Genomic DNA, 19,338 nt, shown 5'->3' on the forward strand with positions numbered 1-19,338 from the left:
AGTAATATGCATTTTATGCATGTAGTGATCAAAACAAATTGTTTTATTAGGATATACTTTATGTTTTATTTATAATTTTCTACTCTCAGCACTTACAGGTATTATTCATAGTAGCTTTAATTGGATTTTTCTACTAAGTATTTGTCTTGGGTTTCGTGCAGAAAATGAGAAAACTGAATTCATTCCAATGTTTTGCCGACACATATCTTTTAGGCTGGCTCCCACTGCATAACCATTTCAGGTGATACAATTTTGCATGGCTACTTAGGATGAGCTTCAAGTGAGACATAATTCTGGGAACTACATTAACAAATCCATACAGTTATCTAGGCAACATTTTTAGAAGTGATTTGCCATTGCCTTCTTCCTAAAGCTGACAGAAAAAGCTTAATTCAAGGTCACCCAGCTGTTTTTTGTGCCTAAGGCAGGACTAGGTCTCAGATTTGCCTACTCCCAGTACCATGACTTTAACCACTAGACCAAAGAGGCTCTTCTACTTGAATAGTAAAGGTAAAGGTTTCCCTTGATATTAAGTCCAGTCGTGTCCGACTCTAGGGGGCGATGCTCATCTCCGTTTCAAAGCCGAAGAGCCAGCGTTTGTCCGTAGACACTTCCGTGGTCATGTGGCCAGCATGACTAAACGGAATGCCGTTACCTGCCCGCTGAAGCGGTACCTATTAATCTACTCACATTTGCATGTTTTTGAACTGCTAGGTTGGCAGGAGCTGGGACTAGCAACGGGAGCTCACCCCGTCACGTGGGTTCGAACCGCCGACCTTCCGATCGGCAAGCTCAGCAGCTAAATTCACTAAAATTATATGAACACAGAGAGAAGCAGATACTGAGTAAATGAAGTAGTTCTCATTTGAACAGTTAATTGCCAATTATGATAGAAGTGATCTATTTATCTGAGCAAGTCTTAAATATTAAGATTGTTCAAATTAAAAACAACAACAGGAATTTAAGTATTTTCTACCTAATTGGGGAATTATGAGGATAAAAAGACAATTGTAAACTTCATTTTCTAATGAAGTTTCTATTATTTATTATTTTGGGGAGACCAAATATTATTTAATGGTTGCCCTGTTGTCTTCCTTAAAAGTTTAGGTTTGTATTGGCTTCAGTGCTAAAGTGCTCCACTGAAACATTTTACTCTACTTGTGGGAACTGTGTATCTTTGAGCTGCTGAAGATGGCAAGATACTGAGAGCCAGGCTTGCAGGGACGACCGTAAATTCCAGGCCAATGGCGGAGTGGTTAAGGTGTTTGACTGGCACTGGGAAGATCCAGGTTCTAGCCCATCTTCAGCCATGGAAGCTCACTGGGCGCCTTTAAATTACTCATTCACTCCTAGTCCAACTTAATTCACAGGATTGCAGCTGTGGGGAAAAATGGGAGGAGAGAGTGCAATCTATCCTGCTTTGAAGTTCCTGTATGAAAGGTGGGATAGAAATAAAATACTATGTATGTACGTATGTACGTACGTATGATCGAATTAAGAGGCAGCTTGCTTAGTGGTTAGTTAATTGGGAATGCATCAAGGGGACTCTAGCCATCAAAATGCCGAGATGGTGGTTGTGAGGGGACTAATACAGGCAATACTGTCTTTCAAGGCAATTATTGGAAAATCTCAAGCCATGTCTATATTTTTCAAGCTTCTGACATTTCTTCCAATTGCAATTATCTATAATTGCAGACAACCATCAGGAGCTTTCAGGTATGTCTTGCTATAATACCAGAGGACAACATCTAAATTGAGCAAGGACTCATATCATTGAAACTTGATGATGAAAACATTGTAGGAAGTGAAATGCAGAACAATGTCAATTGTGGTAGGAGAATCCTAAATGGAAAATTCCATGGGAGGGATGAGTTACTTGAGGAGAGCCAACAGAGAATAAAGGAGGCTTTCTGGGGCTGGGTTCTAGAAACTGGGTAGCACTGTAGCAGATGTTGGTCAGTGAGAAGAGTTTGTATTTAAAAGAGTATTGCATTTGAGCTTTGGAGATTTGATTAGTAAAATGTTCATCTAATTTCATCTCAGAAGTCAGCTGTCAAATTATCAATACTCTCCAATAAATCACTACAGTGATAATCATTCATGGCATTATTTGGTTTTATATTGCCAAATTTCAAAACACCGAAAATTTTCTTTTAGTGCCACTCTGAAAATCAATCTTCTCCAGTTTGGTGTCCTCCAAATAATCAAGTTGGCTGGAGATATTGGGAGTGACAGTTCAATTTACCCAGAAGATACTGTATTGGGAAAATCTAAAAAAGACAGTAGAAAGGAACTCTGGCAGAGAAGTCATATCTTCAAAGTTGGTGAAGTCCTAAAGATTATAATAAATAAATAAATATGGCTCATGTTTATCTCCCCCAACCAGAATATATCTATTTGTTCATTTTGAGAGAGGGTGCTTAGGATCCTCATCCCATGAGAGATCAAAAAGGTGGGGGCCCAAAGCAGACCTTTTTTGTATCAGCCCCTGATACTGTTGAACAGACTTTCACCTAAGGTTTATTTGGCCCTGTTCTTGCTGTTGTTCTGGAAATCCAGGGATAGCAATGCCTTCTGTTGCAGCTGGATTTTAATTCCGGTGATAGTTTTTAATTTATAAAAAGATGGTTTATGAGGGTGGTAGTATGTTTGGATTTTATGTTGCTATCCATTTGACTGGGCTCATTGTGACTGGAATCTATCTATCTATCAATCAATCATCTATCTCCATTCAATCGTGTCTGATTCTTGGAGACTGCCTGGACAAGTCCCTGCAGTTTTCTTGGCAATGTTTTTCTTAAGTGATTTAGAAACTTAGTATTAGTTAGCCACCCATCCTAAATATATTCAAATGATCTTAATCACTTTTTTTTTTGCTTAAGACAATATTTAAAATCTGGAAGAAAGGGAAAGGTAGTTTTGAAAATATCAGCCATTATCCCGTAGAACTTTGAATTTGTTGTTGGAAAAAATGTAATTTAAAGTATTAAGGAAAGAGAAATATAGGTGACAGGAATCTAAGTCTAGAATCTTGATACCAAGGGCCCTGGATGGCATGATCATCAAGATCTCTGTGAACTGAATGAAAATTGATTTTCTAAGGGGTATCAGATGATTCAGTTTTTATGGAAAGATTATTATTTTCAAATCTAAGTTGACCATAATAACCTGTGACTGAAGAGGTAATGTAGAAATATCAACAGGAAAGGAGCAACAGCTGTTGCAAAAGTACTAATAAAATTACAGATTAGAAGAACAGTCAAGATCAACGCTATCTTAACACTTCTTTTGTTTGTTTGAAAAAAGCTGTTCTTAAAAAGATTTTTTTTCTGACAAATTCCTCTCACTGGATACAGCTGTTTCATATGACCCTGTGGCATTTTTACTGAAATAGTAAAAACCTCCCATTTATTTCAGACCATGGAGGCAATGATTTTTTTAAAAATGAGATTTGCAAAGTGTCATGTACATTGCATATAGACTCCATGCCCATACAAATATTTGCTGCGGAGTACTGCTTTTTATAAAAGGACAAGCTGTAGATTTCATAAAAACATATTCATAATATTAAGTGATAGAATAAAAATAAATAACGAACACCTTGTTTTTATTTGTGCTTTGACTCTTCATCTGACTGTACTTGGAGCACATCTAACACAGTGTTAGCCTTCAACTTGGCACAACTACGGGAAGCCACATGGCACCTGAAATATTCTCTACCAGGGCCTGTCCTGCATATATTTATTCCCACAATTATCTCCTTCTTACTTCCTATTTCAGACTTCTGTTTTCAGCTTGTCTATACTTTCATTTCCAGAGATCTTCCCTGGGCAATTTGTTTTGCTTTTTGCAGCCTCTGAACTGGTAATGTACTGCCAGTTCTGTCCCCATCTCCTTAGCTTTCCACAGCTAAATGACTAGTTCTACCAGTTTTTTTTTAAATTTCAGATATGCATAGCTAATAAAAGAGCAATTTATAAGAATTCAAAAGTATTTATAGCATGGCACTTTGAAAAACAGGATTTTAAGAAATCTCCTTTTATTGTCTTGTATGCATCAACCCTACCAACACTATACACAGCAGGGGAATAACAGGAGGGAAAAAGAGAAGCAATTTTGCCATGGTAATTGGTTACTGTGTGTGACTTCACTAATATCAACAATCCTTTCAAAAAGACAATGTTGATGTATTTCCTGGTCCTACTTATAAACTCATCTCTACTCTAAGAATTACACATCCACACCCACACAGAGTAGAAGGGAGTAGCTTTACAGTACTTAGAACAGACTTAATTCTACAAATAGTCATGTGTTCTAGAAATGTATTACATTATATCATACTGTATCAATAGGGATGCACAATGCTTTGAATTTGAAGCTGAAAAAGTGCTTTGGAGGAGGTGTGGGCATGCATGCCAAAGCTACTGGTGTTGAGTCTTGGGCTTACACAGTTAACTGTGTGATCCAAAGAAAAGCTGGTGAAATCCAGGAACTCTGAAGCAGACTATCTGATTCAGGACTGTAGACACTGGTAAAATGTGTACAGTAGTCAAGAATTTGCATTAGGCTTTGTTTTTTGTTTCTGTCTTATGTTAAGTCCCAAGTTTTGAGCTCTTTATACAGGTTATGGAAATGTGTGATTACTTTCAATTATACTTCAGGCTGTGTTCAAAGGATATAGTTTTTTCTTTAGAATCCCTTGTGATCTCTAATAATAATTTGAAACCTCTCCAGTCTCTTTTCAGAAGTTTTCAGTAGAAGGTTCTTCAACTGTAGCAATGTTCTATCTGGAACACTGTATTTTCTCTTGGGATCTTTTTCTTTTTTTCTTCACTAATCTGCAAGTTGCTATCGTATGTCACTGAGACAACTTCGTAATTATCTTCTTCTATAATGAATGTGTGCATATTAAAATTAAAATAAAAAGGTTTTACATTTTATTCTTTTTCTAATGAAGTTTTCCTTTATCTCCTGTGAGATTGATTTCTCAAGGGGGGGTTGGGGGAGGAAGGGCTGAATCCTTCAGTCACTACACTTATACACTACATAGTCAAGAGATGGCACTATAGAAATTATTTCAACTTCTGCATTTTGATTTTTTAATCACCAGAAAGGCACAGAATACGACATCTCTATTTCTTACACATACAGACTTAGGGGATAGATGACAGATGAGATGCTTCCCGAAAGACAGGTGTTTGACAAAGGAACAACCAAGCTGCTATCCCAAAGCAAGAAGTGGGTTCAAGATATAAAGACCCAAAGGGCTTTTGGGAAAGGAGGTTTGGTACCTCTAGTCTTTCATCCTATAGCCTTGGTCTTGCTACAGTTATATCTTATCCTACAATACAATACAATGAAGGGACCAGAGGATGTAATAGACATAAATTTTGTCCCCCAATCAAACCATGAATGTGAATGTGTGTTAAAAGATTATCTTTATCTTAGATTGCACTAATTATTAACCTTTTTATCACACTTGAAAATAAAAACAAAAATACACATTTAACCACAGAGAAACTGAAATAGTGATAATTTTTTTTTGCATGCGTCTGAACTATTCGTGACCGGTTTGTTCTGAATACTTAGGGTCACTTTCCCCCAAGCTAGAGAGAAAAGCTGGTGTTCTTATCATTTCCTCACTAGATGGTAATGACATATTCAGCATGAATGTAGCAAACAAAAATATGAAACCCATGGATTATTATTATAACGAAATGGAATAATTTACAATTATGAGGTAACGTGTCTCTGTACATTGCAGGTTTTAAGAAATTTTAGAGAAAGCTGATTAAACCAGCCTCCCTCAGCCTGGTAATCTACAGGAGAACTGAGAAATGTGCATTGGAATTTGGGGAGCTGCAATCTTTGGTACATTTGGATGGTGTACATTTGAGCACCATGGTGTACATCTGGATGGTGTACATTTGGATGGTGCCAGAATGTGGAAAGCTGGATTACACGAACAGAGTTATCAATCCCAGAAATTCTACTCACCCTTTCAAGATCCTGTCTAAGGTGTGTGAAGAGCTTCAAGCGTCGGTACAGCACATCCTGCTCTTGCTGAGCCAAATTATCCACTTCATCCGTCTTGGGCATCAGCAGTGGCTTGTTATAATTGGCTTTTCTTTTCATCTTCCAGTACTGATAGACAAAATCAACTAGCCACTCAGTCAAATCAAGGTTCTCAGCCACTTCAGAAGGTTTCACAAGGTCATAGAAGTCCTCTTCCAACTGTTGGAGCTTCTGTTTTCTCAGTGTTACCTTTTCCATGTCTAGTTTACCTTGATCTGCATCCATCCGTGCTTCATCTGGTGGCTTGGTGGCACCAGTGCTATGCTCAAGACAGAATGACTTGAACTTCACTTCATCATTCTCCGCTAACAGTGTCCGCATGTCCAAATTGTGCTCAAAGGCACATGTTACATGGAAGGCTGTGATGCAGGAAGGCATGGAACACTAGAGTGGGAAGGGAAGGAGAACAAATGCTTGAATAGCCCCTTAGAACACTGCACATAAAATACTGTCAACTCTTAACATTTTAACAAGAAGATCTCAATATAAGCTAGAGAGAGAATTACTAGGAGGTGGAAAGGAATGGAAAGTACTGCGTGCCCATTAGCTTCCACACTGGAGTTTTCTCAAGGTGATGAAGAAATACCCCCACCTTCCACATGCATTTGCACAAACTGTTTAAGCACTGAGAAATATCTTGTTTATATGCTACGTTACTGCTCTCATTATTTTTACATCACATAACCATTTCTCATGGGATCTATTTGATTTGCTGAGATGTAATTAAATTATTCAGTATAACCGAAGTTCTGTCCTGCTAAACCGATCCACTGTGAGTGCATTTCAGTATGATCAGATGAAGAGTTCCAATTCTTTAATAGCCTTCCTGTGATAACTTGCAAGCCCTGACATTATGAAGTATAATGAAAGATTCATCCAAGAGAAGGGGGGTGGTGCAAGATGGGACAGGAGTGGAACAGATACATTGATACACTGCTCCAGCTTTTAGAATGTGCACTGCACTGCTAAGGAGGCATGCGCTTACTCCCCACTAAGTCGTCAATTTTTGTAAGTATCTATAATTACTGTTCTATGGCATATCACAAAGGTAAGGTGCACAAGGATATACATCCCTCCAAAAAAACAAGTTTAGCAAATAACAATACAGCAATTTTATTTCCATCCCCACCTTCACTTAGTTCTCTGTATAGCAGTTTTTCAGAGGCTACACAGTACATTCTGATTACTTCCATTTATAGAACTTCAGCTAGTTAGCCTATATACTGGACAAAATGTGAATCAGAACACAGTACTTATTAAGGCTGGGTGAAAACAGGGTCACTTCATGGGGCTGTAACACAACAAAAGGAAGGGACTCCACTTTTATGCCTTCAGCTGAAGAGTCAGGGTGAACCACTTGGATTGGTTTCTTTGTGGCAGCCTTTCCACAGGACCTACAAGCTGATTCCAATTTGCTTTGTGCAGCTAAATGGAAGGAATTGATGCATCAAAGGCTCAACTGAAGTGACACACAGGCCTAATATTTATTTGTATGGATCAACATGATTTATTTATTTATACAATTTATATAGCCGCCCATCTCACAAACAAGCAACTCTGGGTGGCATAGATCTGGGCTAAACCAGTCAATAAATACATTGAAAGATAGAAAAAACAAACTATTATTTATCGTAACAGAATCCTTTTATCAAAAAGATTCAAAAAGGGAAATGAAATAAACAAGTCTCAGAAAAAGTGTACTTATAATAGCTATATGGCAGAGTGTTTTTGTGGGGAAGGGGCTGACAAAAAACAAGAATGGAAAACACCAGAAGAAAATTCATGCCCTTGTGACCTCCCGTCTGGATTACTGCAATGTGCCCTACATGGGGCTGCCCTTGAAGAGCATCCAGAAGCTTCAACTGGTGCAGAATGCAACCGCACAGGTAGTAAATGGTATCGGCTACTTAGCACACATAACACCACTACTATGTGAGCTGCATTGGTTGCCAAGTGTCCTTCCAAGTGCAATTCAAGGTGCTGGTTGTCACCTTTAAAGCCCTTCATGCCTTGGGACCAGGTTACCTATGGGACCATCTTCTCCTAGTTGTTTCTACCTGTCCAATTCGGTCCGGCAGGTTGGGCATGCTATGGGCCTCATCAGCCAAGGAATGTCAGCTGATGGGGACTAGGAGGCATGCCTTCTCTGCCACAGTGCCTGCCCTCTGGAACATTCTGCCTTCAGAGATCAGGATGACCCCAACCCTGTTGACCTTCTGTAAGGCCATGAAGACCTGGTTATGTGCCTGGGCCAGGGCCCCTGAGTGTGTTAATGGCCCCATTTTTTGCCTACATTAACATCTATGGCATTTGTTTACTTGGTGACCATATATATTTGTTTTGTATTGTTTTAAATGTTTTATGGTTTTTTGATTGTACGCTGCCCAGAGTCACTTGTAGAGATGGGAGGCTATAGAAATCAATCAATCAATCAATCAAATAAATAAATAAATAATCAGAAGAAAAGTCTTTAAATGTGTCACATAGATAAAGTGAGACACAAACCATTTCAGCATGGAAAGTAAACTTCTGTTATATGAAATAATGCATTTAGCTGTCTGAGCAAAGCCATAGGGCGCAAGAACATTAGTACATAAAAGTAACATAAGCTGGAGATGTTCTGATACATAAGGTATTAGAGTGTGATATTAATGTCAGAGAAATGAAATTTAAAAGCCTTCCCATTCTCCCAACTGAATCATTTTCTATTGGGATTTTGACCATGGAAACAGAGCAACACAAGAATATATACTTCTTAGGCACTAATGTTCTTGGCAGCTGGGAAGGGGGGTCTTATCTCATAGTTATTTCTATTCATTTTAATCTTTAAACTGTCTTGATTTTTGCTTGGTAGACAGGCTGTAATTTTATAAAAAGCTGCATTTTCAGGAGCTTGTAATATACCCAGAAGCACTAACTTTTACTAGTTTCTTCTCTTTGATATAAGACACACACACATGCATGTCTCTAATTAATATAATTTTAAAAAGAAAAAAATAACTTAAATTTCTTATGGGCCACTATCATAAAAATAAATGTAGTAAAGCTTACTGCAGTGGGAAAATAGATGTCAACAAGTATATATATTTTTGAAGTTTAAGAAGCAGTTTTATGAAAGTCTTCTTCTAGATTCTCCTTCCCCAAGTGACAAAACCTAAAGCACCATTTCCTCTGAATATAACATGTATATAATACTGCTGCCTCTTATAAACCTCCCACTATTCATCAACTGTTTTTTAATGGATCAGAGTGTCAGGTAATTATTCAAGCCATAACCCATATGAAATCAGTCTATTCTAGCTGCTAATGATCAGTTAAACAGCAGTAAGAAGCTATTTTGAAGTGTTTATTGCTGTAGACAGCACCCTGAATGGCTTACATAATCAGGATCTTAGTTACAAAAAATGCTGGCTTTGAATGATTACATTAACACCAAGGATACTGAGAAGTGATTAGTTAGTTAAGTATGAGAACTGGTATTTCAGGGAAAAGGAAGAGTGATTCTATGGATAGTTTTATGTATCCATTCCTACTGGTTTCATTTTTGCTTCAGTGATACCCCAAGGCATTTTTCTGCTCTGCTGAACTCCAAAAATCACCCTGAGAGGCTAAGAGAATATGAGGCTGGTATGAATGATTTTATTCCCATCTCTTTTCTTCATAACTTTTTCTATAAAAATTAGACCCTTGTTGTTGCTTTATGTACCTGGAATCTGCCAGGATTAAACAGGCTCTGAGTAACTATCCTACTCAAATATTTCAAATTGCTTTTTTAGAGCCAAGTTATAGGAAGGAGGAATCCACAGCAGGGAAGTTCAGGTAAAGATAAAAATACTGATTTTCTTTATTTTTGCTGGATACACAATTGTGTTTATATTGGAGTAACATCTGGGGGTACTTTAAAATGAGTGATTGGAAAGAACCTTTGTGCTGTTATGTGCAGAAGTAGCATGCACAGTAGGGAAATGAAAGCTTAGCAAGAAACTCTGGCTCTAGTACCCTTTCCAAGCTACTGCAATAAATGAATCTGCCCCATCCCCCCACCTGCCTTTGCTGCTTGCGTCACAAACAGTGTTAATATCATTCTTAAATTGTTTATGGCTTTTGCTAGAACAACAGCCTACACGATGCCCTTTTACACAGGGAAGATGATCCATGCTACCTTAGAGATAAAGTAAATAGAATGCCACACATTCAGGGTTTCGTTTGACAGATGGCACGTGGTGCTTATCGGGGACTCTGCCCAAAATGCACACAGGAAATAATTAGAAAGCTGGGCTGATGGGTCAGCAACAAAAAAATACCTGTTCAACCTTTGCTATCAAGGAATGCTAATAAAGTGAGAATGAAAACATTACTGATGCATTATTTTTGATCCACAAACCAGGCTACTAGAATGAAACTGTACAGAAGGGCAAGGGAGAAAATACTGAAAGAGAAAATGAACTAAGGTGTGTAATAATGTGCACATACCCTAACAGGAATAAGATAAACCACAGAGCTGATAAACCTGTGTTAAAGCATTCTTACCTTAATGCTATAGCCAAAGAGTACAGCAATGAGTGGCTGACAACCTATATATGTTTATTCATATATGCAATTTAGGATAACAAGTCCTATAGTATTGGAGTTGTTTTGGCTAACCTTATGCTTACTTTCTTTACTTAGCTACAACAGTTTCATGTAGTATGTTTAATCAGCTCAATAGCTAAATTGTAGCCAGTGCAGGGCCTTCAGTGTCAAAGTTTTGTGTGTGTGTGTGTAAAGGGATTCCACTGAATCTAGTTGCAGTTTATAAACCACTTACAAGGAAACTCCATATAGACTGCTGTACAATCACCACTGAACGAATAACAGAAACAGGGCTCCCTAATTGCTTGGGTAGGATGGCTAGAAACTGTTGGGGAAAGGCAGTCCCTAAGATACTCAGGCTCTGAGCCACATAGGGCTTTGTTGGTAATGACCAGCACACTGAACTGCACTTAGGAATCTATAGCTAACCAATGCAGTTCCCACAACAGAGGTGTAACAGCGGTATCCTGACTGTCCACTGAGCATGCATTCTGCTGTCTTATGGAGCAGCTGAAGTTTCCAGGTGGTCTTTAAGGGCAGCCCTATGTACAATATGTTACATTAATTCAGAGATCACAAGGGCATTAGTGACCACTTTCACTGCATTCTGTTCCAGCTGCAGGCCACAGCTGCTGCACCAAATGAAGCTGTGCAAAGCTCCTGCTGGTGATGGTTTCCATCTGCTCTTTCCCCCAGACTGTGATCCTGCTCATTCTGGGGAAACACAACCCCATCAAGAGTCAAATATGGTATAGTCATGGAATCAGACAGCTTCCAAATCAACAACCACTCCATCTTGTTCGGGTTGAATCTGAGCTTTGTTGTCCCTGTCTTCAAAACGGGGAAAGGAAAATTCAGGGACTTACACACCTGGTAAGGGTTAAAGCTGGTTTATGGTCAGCTAAAGCTCTCAAGTGCACATAGATATCTTGGCATAGTAGGAAAGTGCCTTTCAACTCTTTTCCCTATAATCCTTCCAAGGCCAAGGGTTTGTAACACAAAGAAGAATAAAGCTTCCTCTTCTTTCTCTGCTTGTAATAGATATATCTACACATTTTTTTCCCAACAGGATTTGTTACTGAACAACACAGCATCTTCTGGTTTGAACATCACTTTATAGGCAGGGAGAGGGAAATAAGGAGGAGTAGGCAGGAAACAAGTAATCTCCAGGCTACCCATTAATCTCATTCCAGACAGAACTGAGATTTATAGTAGAATCTTCTGTTCTAGGAACTCCAACAAAAAGCCTTAGGATATGAAGTAGGTCCCCTATGCCAAAATAGCACCATAGTACAGTATTAAATGATGTCATCAGCATGTACTTTCCCCACTTTCTCCCACAGCACTTTGAGTAAATGAAGATCTGTAGCCAGAGCAGGTGGCTGTTGTCATCTGGGAATCTCTAGTGGCCTTCAGGGGAGCTGCTCCACAAGTGACCGGTGGTGAGACCCTGTGTTTGAAGTTGGGCTCCTGAGAACTGTTGGGATTGTTGCTACTGTACCAGCCTCCCTGCCGAATAGCAACCTCCCTGCCTGAGCTGCTGGAGGCCATCTCGGGGTTGGTGGTGGAATTCCCCAGACTTATGGTTCTGGGGGACTTCAACCTGCCATCCCTGGGGCATGCCTCGGAGGCGGCTCAGGAGTTCAGGGCCACCATGGGCCTGTGCCAGATTTGGGATCCGACTCGAGATAGTGGCCTCACGCTGGACTTGATTTTCTTGTCAGAGCAGTGGCAATGTGATCTGAGGGGAGAGTTAGATCTATCCCCCTTGTCATGGTCAGATCACGCCCTGGCAACCTTGAGATTCTCCTACGACAGCCCCCTCTGCAGGGAGGCAGGACCCATTGATTGGTCCACCCCCAGCGACTGATGGACCTGTCAGGGTTTCAGAGGGAGCTGGGGGTTGTACCTGAGGATCTGCTGCATGGTCCAGTGGAGGCCCTGGCTGCTGCCTGGAACAGGGAGGCGGCCACGGCCTTGGACAGGATCATGCCTGTGTGACCTCTCTTGCCCCATCGAACCCAACACTCCCCACCGAGGAGCTGAGGGTTCTGAAGAGCATTAAGAGACGTCTAGAGCACCACTGGAGGAAGACAAAGACCGAATCTGACTGAACACAAGCTAGAGCCACTATTAAGGCCTCCCTTGCAGCAATAAAAGCAGCGAAATGTCAATATTTCTATGCTCTTATTGCATCCGCAGAATGCTGCCCAACGGCCCTGTTTAAGATCACTCGATCCCTTCTGGGGAAGGTGGGCCCAGTGACCCACCTACAGAGCCATGCAGAGGAGTTTTCTTGGCATCTGGAGGATAAAATTGCTTGGATCCATTCCAAGTTGGATGCCAAGTGTGAGACATGGTCTGTGGAGATGCCTAGGGAATGTACTTACCCAGTTATCTGGGAGCGGTTTGACCTTGTTGGGCCCGAGGAAGAGGACAGGGTCCTCTGGACTGTAAATGCCACCACTTGTCAATTATAGCCCTGTCCCTCCTGGCTGGTGAAGGCAGCTTGGGAGGTGACGTGTGGGTGGGTCCAGGCAATGGTGAATTCATCCTTGGAGGAGGGAGTATTCCCGGCTGCTTTTAAAGAGGCATGGTAACAGGCATTTTTAGGGAAGGTGGTTGAGAAACTGGTGGCGTTGCAGCTCCAGAGGACCCTGGATGAAATGGATTATCTGGACCCTTTTCAGTTGGGTTTCAGGCCCAGATTTGGGACGGAAACAGCTTTGATTGCACTTTTGGATGATCTCTGGCAGGAGCGGGATGGAGGCAGGGCATCCATCCTCACTCTTCTTGATCTCTCAGCGTCTTTCGATACCATCGACCATGGTATCCTTCTGGGTCGGCTCAGGGAGTTGGGGGTGGACAGCATGGTTTTGCGCTGGTTCACCTCCTTCCTCCAGAGCCGGTCCCTATCAGTGGTGATAGGGAGCAAGAGATCCGGCCCGCGGCCCCTCCTTTGTGAGGTGCCACAGGGTTCGGTACTCTTTCCGCTCCTCTTTAATATCTATGTAAAACCACTGGGTGAGATCATCCATCGCCATGGGGTGAGGTATCATCAATATGCTAATGATACCCAATTATACATTTCCATCCTGGGTAACTTAAGCGAAGCTGTGATCATCCTCAGTGCCTGGAGGCTGTAGGGGTCTGGATGGGGAACAACAGGCTTCAGCTGAACCCCAGTAAGACAGAGTGGCTGTGGGTTGGGGGCCCCTCGATATCCAGGAAATTACCATCTTTAGTGCTGGATGAGGTTGCACTGCCCCAAATAGGCCCAGTGCGGAACCTGGGGGCTCTCCTGGACTTGTGGCTCCTGCTCAAAGAGCAGGTGGCAGCCGTGGCCAGGGGAGCCTTTGCCCAGCTTCGTGTTGTGTGCCAGTTACGCCCCTTCCTGGATCAGGAGTCCCTCCAGTCAGTCACTCATGTCCTGGTCATCTCCCGTATAGACTGCTGCAATGCGCTACATGGGGCTATCCTTGAAGAGCATCCAGAAGGTACAGCTGGTCCAGAATGCGGCTGCATGAGCAGTTTTAGGAGCCCCAAAGGCGGTCCACGTAACACAGCTGCTGCGCGAGCTGCATTGGGTGCCAATCTGCTTCTGGGCTCAATCCAAGGTGTTGGTTATCAGCTTTAAAGCCCTACATGGCATGGGTCCAGGTTACCTGAGGGACCGCCTCACCCCGATCACACTGACCCATCCCAACCGGTCAGGCAGAGAGGGCATGTTGCGACCCTGTCCACGAGAGATTGTTGGCAGGGTCCAGGAGGAGGGCCTTCTCTGCCATAGCTCTCGCCCTTTGGAATAAGCTACCTCCAAAGATAATGCAAGCCCCCACTTTCCTGGCCTTCCGAAAGGGGCTCAAGATGTGGCTGTGCCACCTTCCTTGGGGTGTAAGGGGGGACAGTTCATCATGGGGGTGGCTGGCACCTTGATGCGGCCCCGGGAAATTTTAATGACACTGTGATTTCGCCATCTTGGGTTTTAGATTTTAGATTTGTTTTTATTATATCTGTATATTTATATCTTTATAATGTATCTTTTTAATTGCTATTTAATTCTTACTGTTTTAATTTGTTGGTAAACTGCCCAGAGCCGTTTTTGAGATGGGCGGTGGAAAAATATGATAAATAAAATAATAATAATAATAATAATAATAGTAATTCCTTAATATCATTGAACAATCATCGGGGATAGGCAAATTAATATTTTTCCGTATCTTGTTTCTTAACCATCATTTACTATGGATACTTTGTCAACATACTGGTCAAATGCTAGCTGGAGTCTTTTTTCTGACTTCCAGTCATAGTATATTTGTGCTTTTACTAGAGTAATCTCTCTCCAATTTTTATTTAAATATAATTAGCCAGTCTCTTTTGAATAGTTGCTATTTTAACCATTCATGTTGATTTCTTCAGAATTATACTCACTTCCCTACTTTGTGCTACTAAACATTTCAGCTCTGTAGCTTTTACTGAGCTTCACAGATTTTGATAGCTCTCTCCAGTAAGGTTTCAGTTAAAACAAAGTTTATTCCAACTCAAACTCAAAGCAGAGAGTTGCATTTTAAAATTCAGTTGCATAAACAAATCCAGAAGAAAGTGCTATTTCACCACAGTGTAATGGAATTTGCCATCCTGGGACTTCCGGGGAAGAAATGCTGAACTGAAGACAGCTCCACTAAAAGTGGAGCCGATGCCAGGGCAGAATGAATAGCCAAGTAGACCAGTTCTTCATAATTCCTCTCAGGATAAGGAGAGGACTTGAGATTGCCTACAAGTGCTCCAGACAGTTGCTCCTTGTGAGGAGACTGCAAGACAGCGGCCTCCGGCGGGTTTAGAGCTCTGGGTGATGAGGAAATATCCATCTTGCTCAAACCACGGTCAGTGCCTTTAAATGGACACTGAGTTTGCATATTCCCTTTGCTAATCACTTTCAGGAATTGCTTGTTTAATGCTTTTGACCTGTTAGGAACCTTTGGATTGACAAGTTTTACAGCATTGGGTGAGCTTCCTTCAATCCTTAGTGAAGTAAGTTTTAAATGCAAGTTTAAGTACTTAATTTTTTTTCTGGAATAAACAGCAAAACAGTGATTAAAATTTTGATTTTAGAAAGTTACAAACAGACTAAGGATCCAGATAAATTTGAAATATGATTTTGGAATTAATTTTAAAAATCCTTCCCATAGGAAAATACTTTTACAAAATAATTTTGTATTATTAGGATGGGACTTTGAAGGTTGTACACTAGAAGGAACTAAAGATTACAATTAAAGAAGAACACTTAAATTTGATTTACTAATACAGAAAGTAGGAAAATTTATTTATTTATTACTATTTAATATTCAACAAACTGAAGGATATTTTTGAACAATGGGCCTAGAAGTACATTTTAAGAGTGTTTACCTCTATAGACTTTTTTTTTTAATCCATTCAGTTGTATCCGATTCCCAGAGACTGCCTGGACAAGTCCCTGCAGTTTCCTTAGCAAGGTTTTTGGAAGTGGTTTGCCCTTGCCTCCTTCCTAGGGCTGACAGAGAATGACTGGCCCAAGGTCACCCAGCTAGCTTCATGCCTATGGCAGGACTAGAACTCACAGTCTCCTGGTTTCTAGCCTGATGCCTTAACCACTACACCAAACTGGCTCTCACCTCTATAGACTGTATTTAAAAGATGTTATGGAAGAGGAACAAGTTTTACCAGACAAGTCTGAGTCTGATCTGAAAGTGGATTTAAAAATGACAAGCTACAAGAGTAATATGGAAAAAGATGCTACACTGGCCATACAAAGAAACTGTCTGATGTCTTAATAATTAAAAGGAGGGATACAAATAATGAACCAAGAGAGTGACTTGGATAATCTTTCTATATTGGATTTACAAAAGAGACTCGTTAAAACTTTGAAGAATTTTGTGAGAAGGAACAAAGAAAAAATGAAAAGAAATTAAGTTTTAGGACGTTATTTGAAGGGACTAAAGATCAAGATTGTTAAAAGTAAAAGGAAGGAATATCAAGTTGGTTTATTTGATCAACGTTAAAATAGGTATGTTGTTATCTCTGGTAACCCTTAATGGACTTTTGCTGATCAGGACTGAACAAACAAGGCTTTAAGGGTTTGTTTATAGATAAGAGATGGGATATGGGAAGAAGAGATTATTTGTTGTATTTTAAGAAAAGGTGATAAGTTATTAAATTGTTTATACTTGTGATGAAGGAAGGGGGAAGTCATTTCTTTATATATGTTTCTTCTTTTTCTTTACTATATTCTTATTTTTCAATTTCATTTTTTTCTTTTCTGCACCTATTTTTTTCTTTACTTTTTTAGTTTGTATTAGTTTTTTTATTGTAGTTGTAATTTTTAATAACATTACTATTTTAAAAAGTATTTGCAATCCTAATGGAGTGGGAGGGTATGCAGATTGAATTTCATTTATTTCTAAATTCCATATTAGTGCTTAGTCATTGCTTAAATGTTTAAACAAATGAATCATCCACATATTTCTTCTTTGCAGTAACATTCAACTTCTACAAGATTAGCATTGGCAAGAACCTTACTGGCAGTCTTAATGAAGACTGATGGAATGTGGGTTTCAACGGAAGAATAATAATACCTTGTTTTCCATTTCAGGTAACTTTTCATGCAAATCCATTCAGTTTCAAAACTAAGATGTGAACCAGAACTAAGAGGATGAAATCTTGGAGAAAACATTTTTTCCCCCACACTGCCAAGTGTAGCTGATTTATTTCTTTGCCCTTCCGTTCTTTGAAGCAGCTGCCTTTGTGACAAAATATCTCCATTTGGCAGGGTGAATAAGCAGATCCACCAAGAACTGTTACAAACGGAACTGAATCAATGTTGGGAAGATTTAAAGAAACGTGTTCAAATTTTCCTTTCAGGGTAGAAATGATTTTAATGAAACATATTCTAAGAAAGCAGGGCTTGGTACCAAATATCACATTTCCATGGTACCACTGCAAAATGCAGAATCTTGCCAAAGGGTTGTTCTGTGGTTGCAGCCAAAAGACTGATTAATTAATTATCTTATTAATTTGACTGGTAGAAAAACAGCTATCAGTCAGGTTGAGACTTGCGAACAATCTCTCTTACTCTCCTGTTAGTAGAGAGAGCCACCTGCAGAGATGCAGCAGACAGCATAAAGATGCCATAACAACTATTCTAGCACTAATCAAACAACAACATATCATGTCTGGGAAAAGGTGTTTCAGATCTAGGGACTCAATTAAATGGCCTTTTGCTATATTCTAAGTTGAATGATTCTGTGTTGTTAACAAATCCAAGTGCAGTGACATTAATATGCTAAACAAAGGAAGCAGCACTGATTAAATATTCTGAAAAGCCAACAATGACAGAATTTTTTTTTAACTGTTTACCTATATCGCTGCCCAGTGAATCGAAACACACACATTTTCCATACAAAATTGTAAGGCGATTTCATCATTTTTTCAAGTGGTAAAGCACAAAAGAAAATGATCTGATTCTTGGATTTTCCTAGAATTAATTACTTACTTGAATACATGTTCCAGTACACTCCTTGCAAAGACTGCATGACAGAGCCCATCTACTTGCTGGGATATGTGAAATTTTTGTAATTGGTTCCATTTTTTCAGGGCATCCAAAGCTAACCTGAGCATAACACAAAGCATACAAATAATTGGTTTTCACATATTGTCTTGAAAGACAATGAATCAATTCTCCCTTAAGATGAATATCATAAAAGATACATTTGACACAAATCTCCAGGAATACTCATGGCCCATACCATGTAGACATTTATTTGGAATGTCTGTACTGATAATCAGATAGTGTTTAACAATAATAATGTTTCAAATGTTAGATCTTCTTAAATAACTTCATTCAATATAATGATATGAATGATTTGTGGATGATGCTTGACCATATCAACCATGCTCAAATTCAAATATATTTCATCCACATTCTATTCATTCTATTTAGGCAGAAATCACTTTGTCTCGTACTTCAGGAATCCATAAGGCACAGCTAACATGAACCCATTTTGTTCCACTCCGGGTAGGTTTCAGGGCTCCCCCTCTCTTTGGGCAGAGTAAACACTTTGGCTGAACTCCCAGGGCACAGGTCCGACAAAGCCAGTTTCCAATGGGAACTTTTAGGATTCCATAGCAAGCCTAAGAAAATACAAGGACCAAGTTTAGTTACTTACACGTAACATAAATGCATAAATAAAATATCAAGACTACAATATGATGTACTTTGAATGAAATGGCTATATACAAATATTAGGTGTATATAATTCCATGTTCCCACCCACCACTAATATGATGTACTTGAAACAGTAATATTGTTCCCAAAAAATCTTATTAGGCAATTGTTTGAATGGTTGATGAGAGCTGAAAGAGAGTAAGTGGATGGGCAACACATTATTCTTGCCCCCAAGTTTCCATGAGTTCCTGACCCTATTCCCTTAATCTTGGCCTTTTCATCTGGATGTTTCTACTGTGTAAGAGATCTTTTTATTTACCATCTCAATAGCAGTGATACTTTTTGCTACTTTCTTTTTTAGCAAATTCAGTACAAGATATTTTTCAAAGCTGTTTTCCATAGCCACATCAGAGACCTATTCTGTTAAGTAAAGGTTATTAAATTTTCAACCAACCACTGGCTAAGTTTACAGATCACACAAAACCGGGAAA

At 39.8% G+C, this 19,338-nt stretch overlaps 1 protein-coding gene across 2 annotated transcripts in view; it reads right to left on the reverse strand.

Annotated features, from left to right (window-relative positions):
- The window catches only part of JADE2 (jade family PHD finger 2), a 228,710-nt gene that overhangs the window by 27,694 nt on the left and 181,678 nt on the right, over window positions 1-19,338 (reverse strand). For both annotated transcript variants that reach the window (XM_063292296.1, XM_063292294.1), the window contains exons 7-9: window positions 18,646-18,813; window positions 18,176-18,292; window positions 5,998-6,459 (exon numbers count right to left, since the gene is read on the reverse strand). In XM_063292296.1, coding sequence (XP_063148366.1) covers window positions 5,998-6,459; window positions 18,176-18,292; window positions 18,646-18,813 — 747 coding nt within the window. The remainder of the gene's footprint in view (window positions 1-5,997; window positions 6,460-18,175; window positions 18,293-18,645; window positions 18,814-19,338) is intronic.

Source organism: Candoia aspera, chromosome 2 (assembly GCF_035149785.1).
Source record: "Candoia aspera isolate rCanAsp1 chromosome 2, rCanAsp1.hap2, whole genome shotgun sequence".
NCBI lineage: Eukaryota > Metazoa > Chordata > Lepidosauria > Squamata > Boidae > Candoia > Candoia aspera.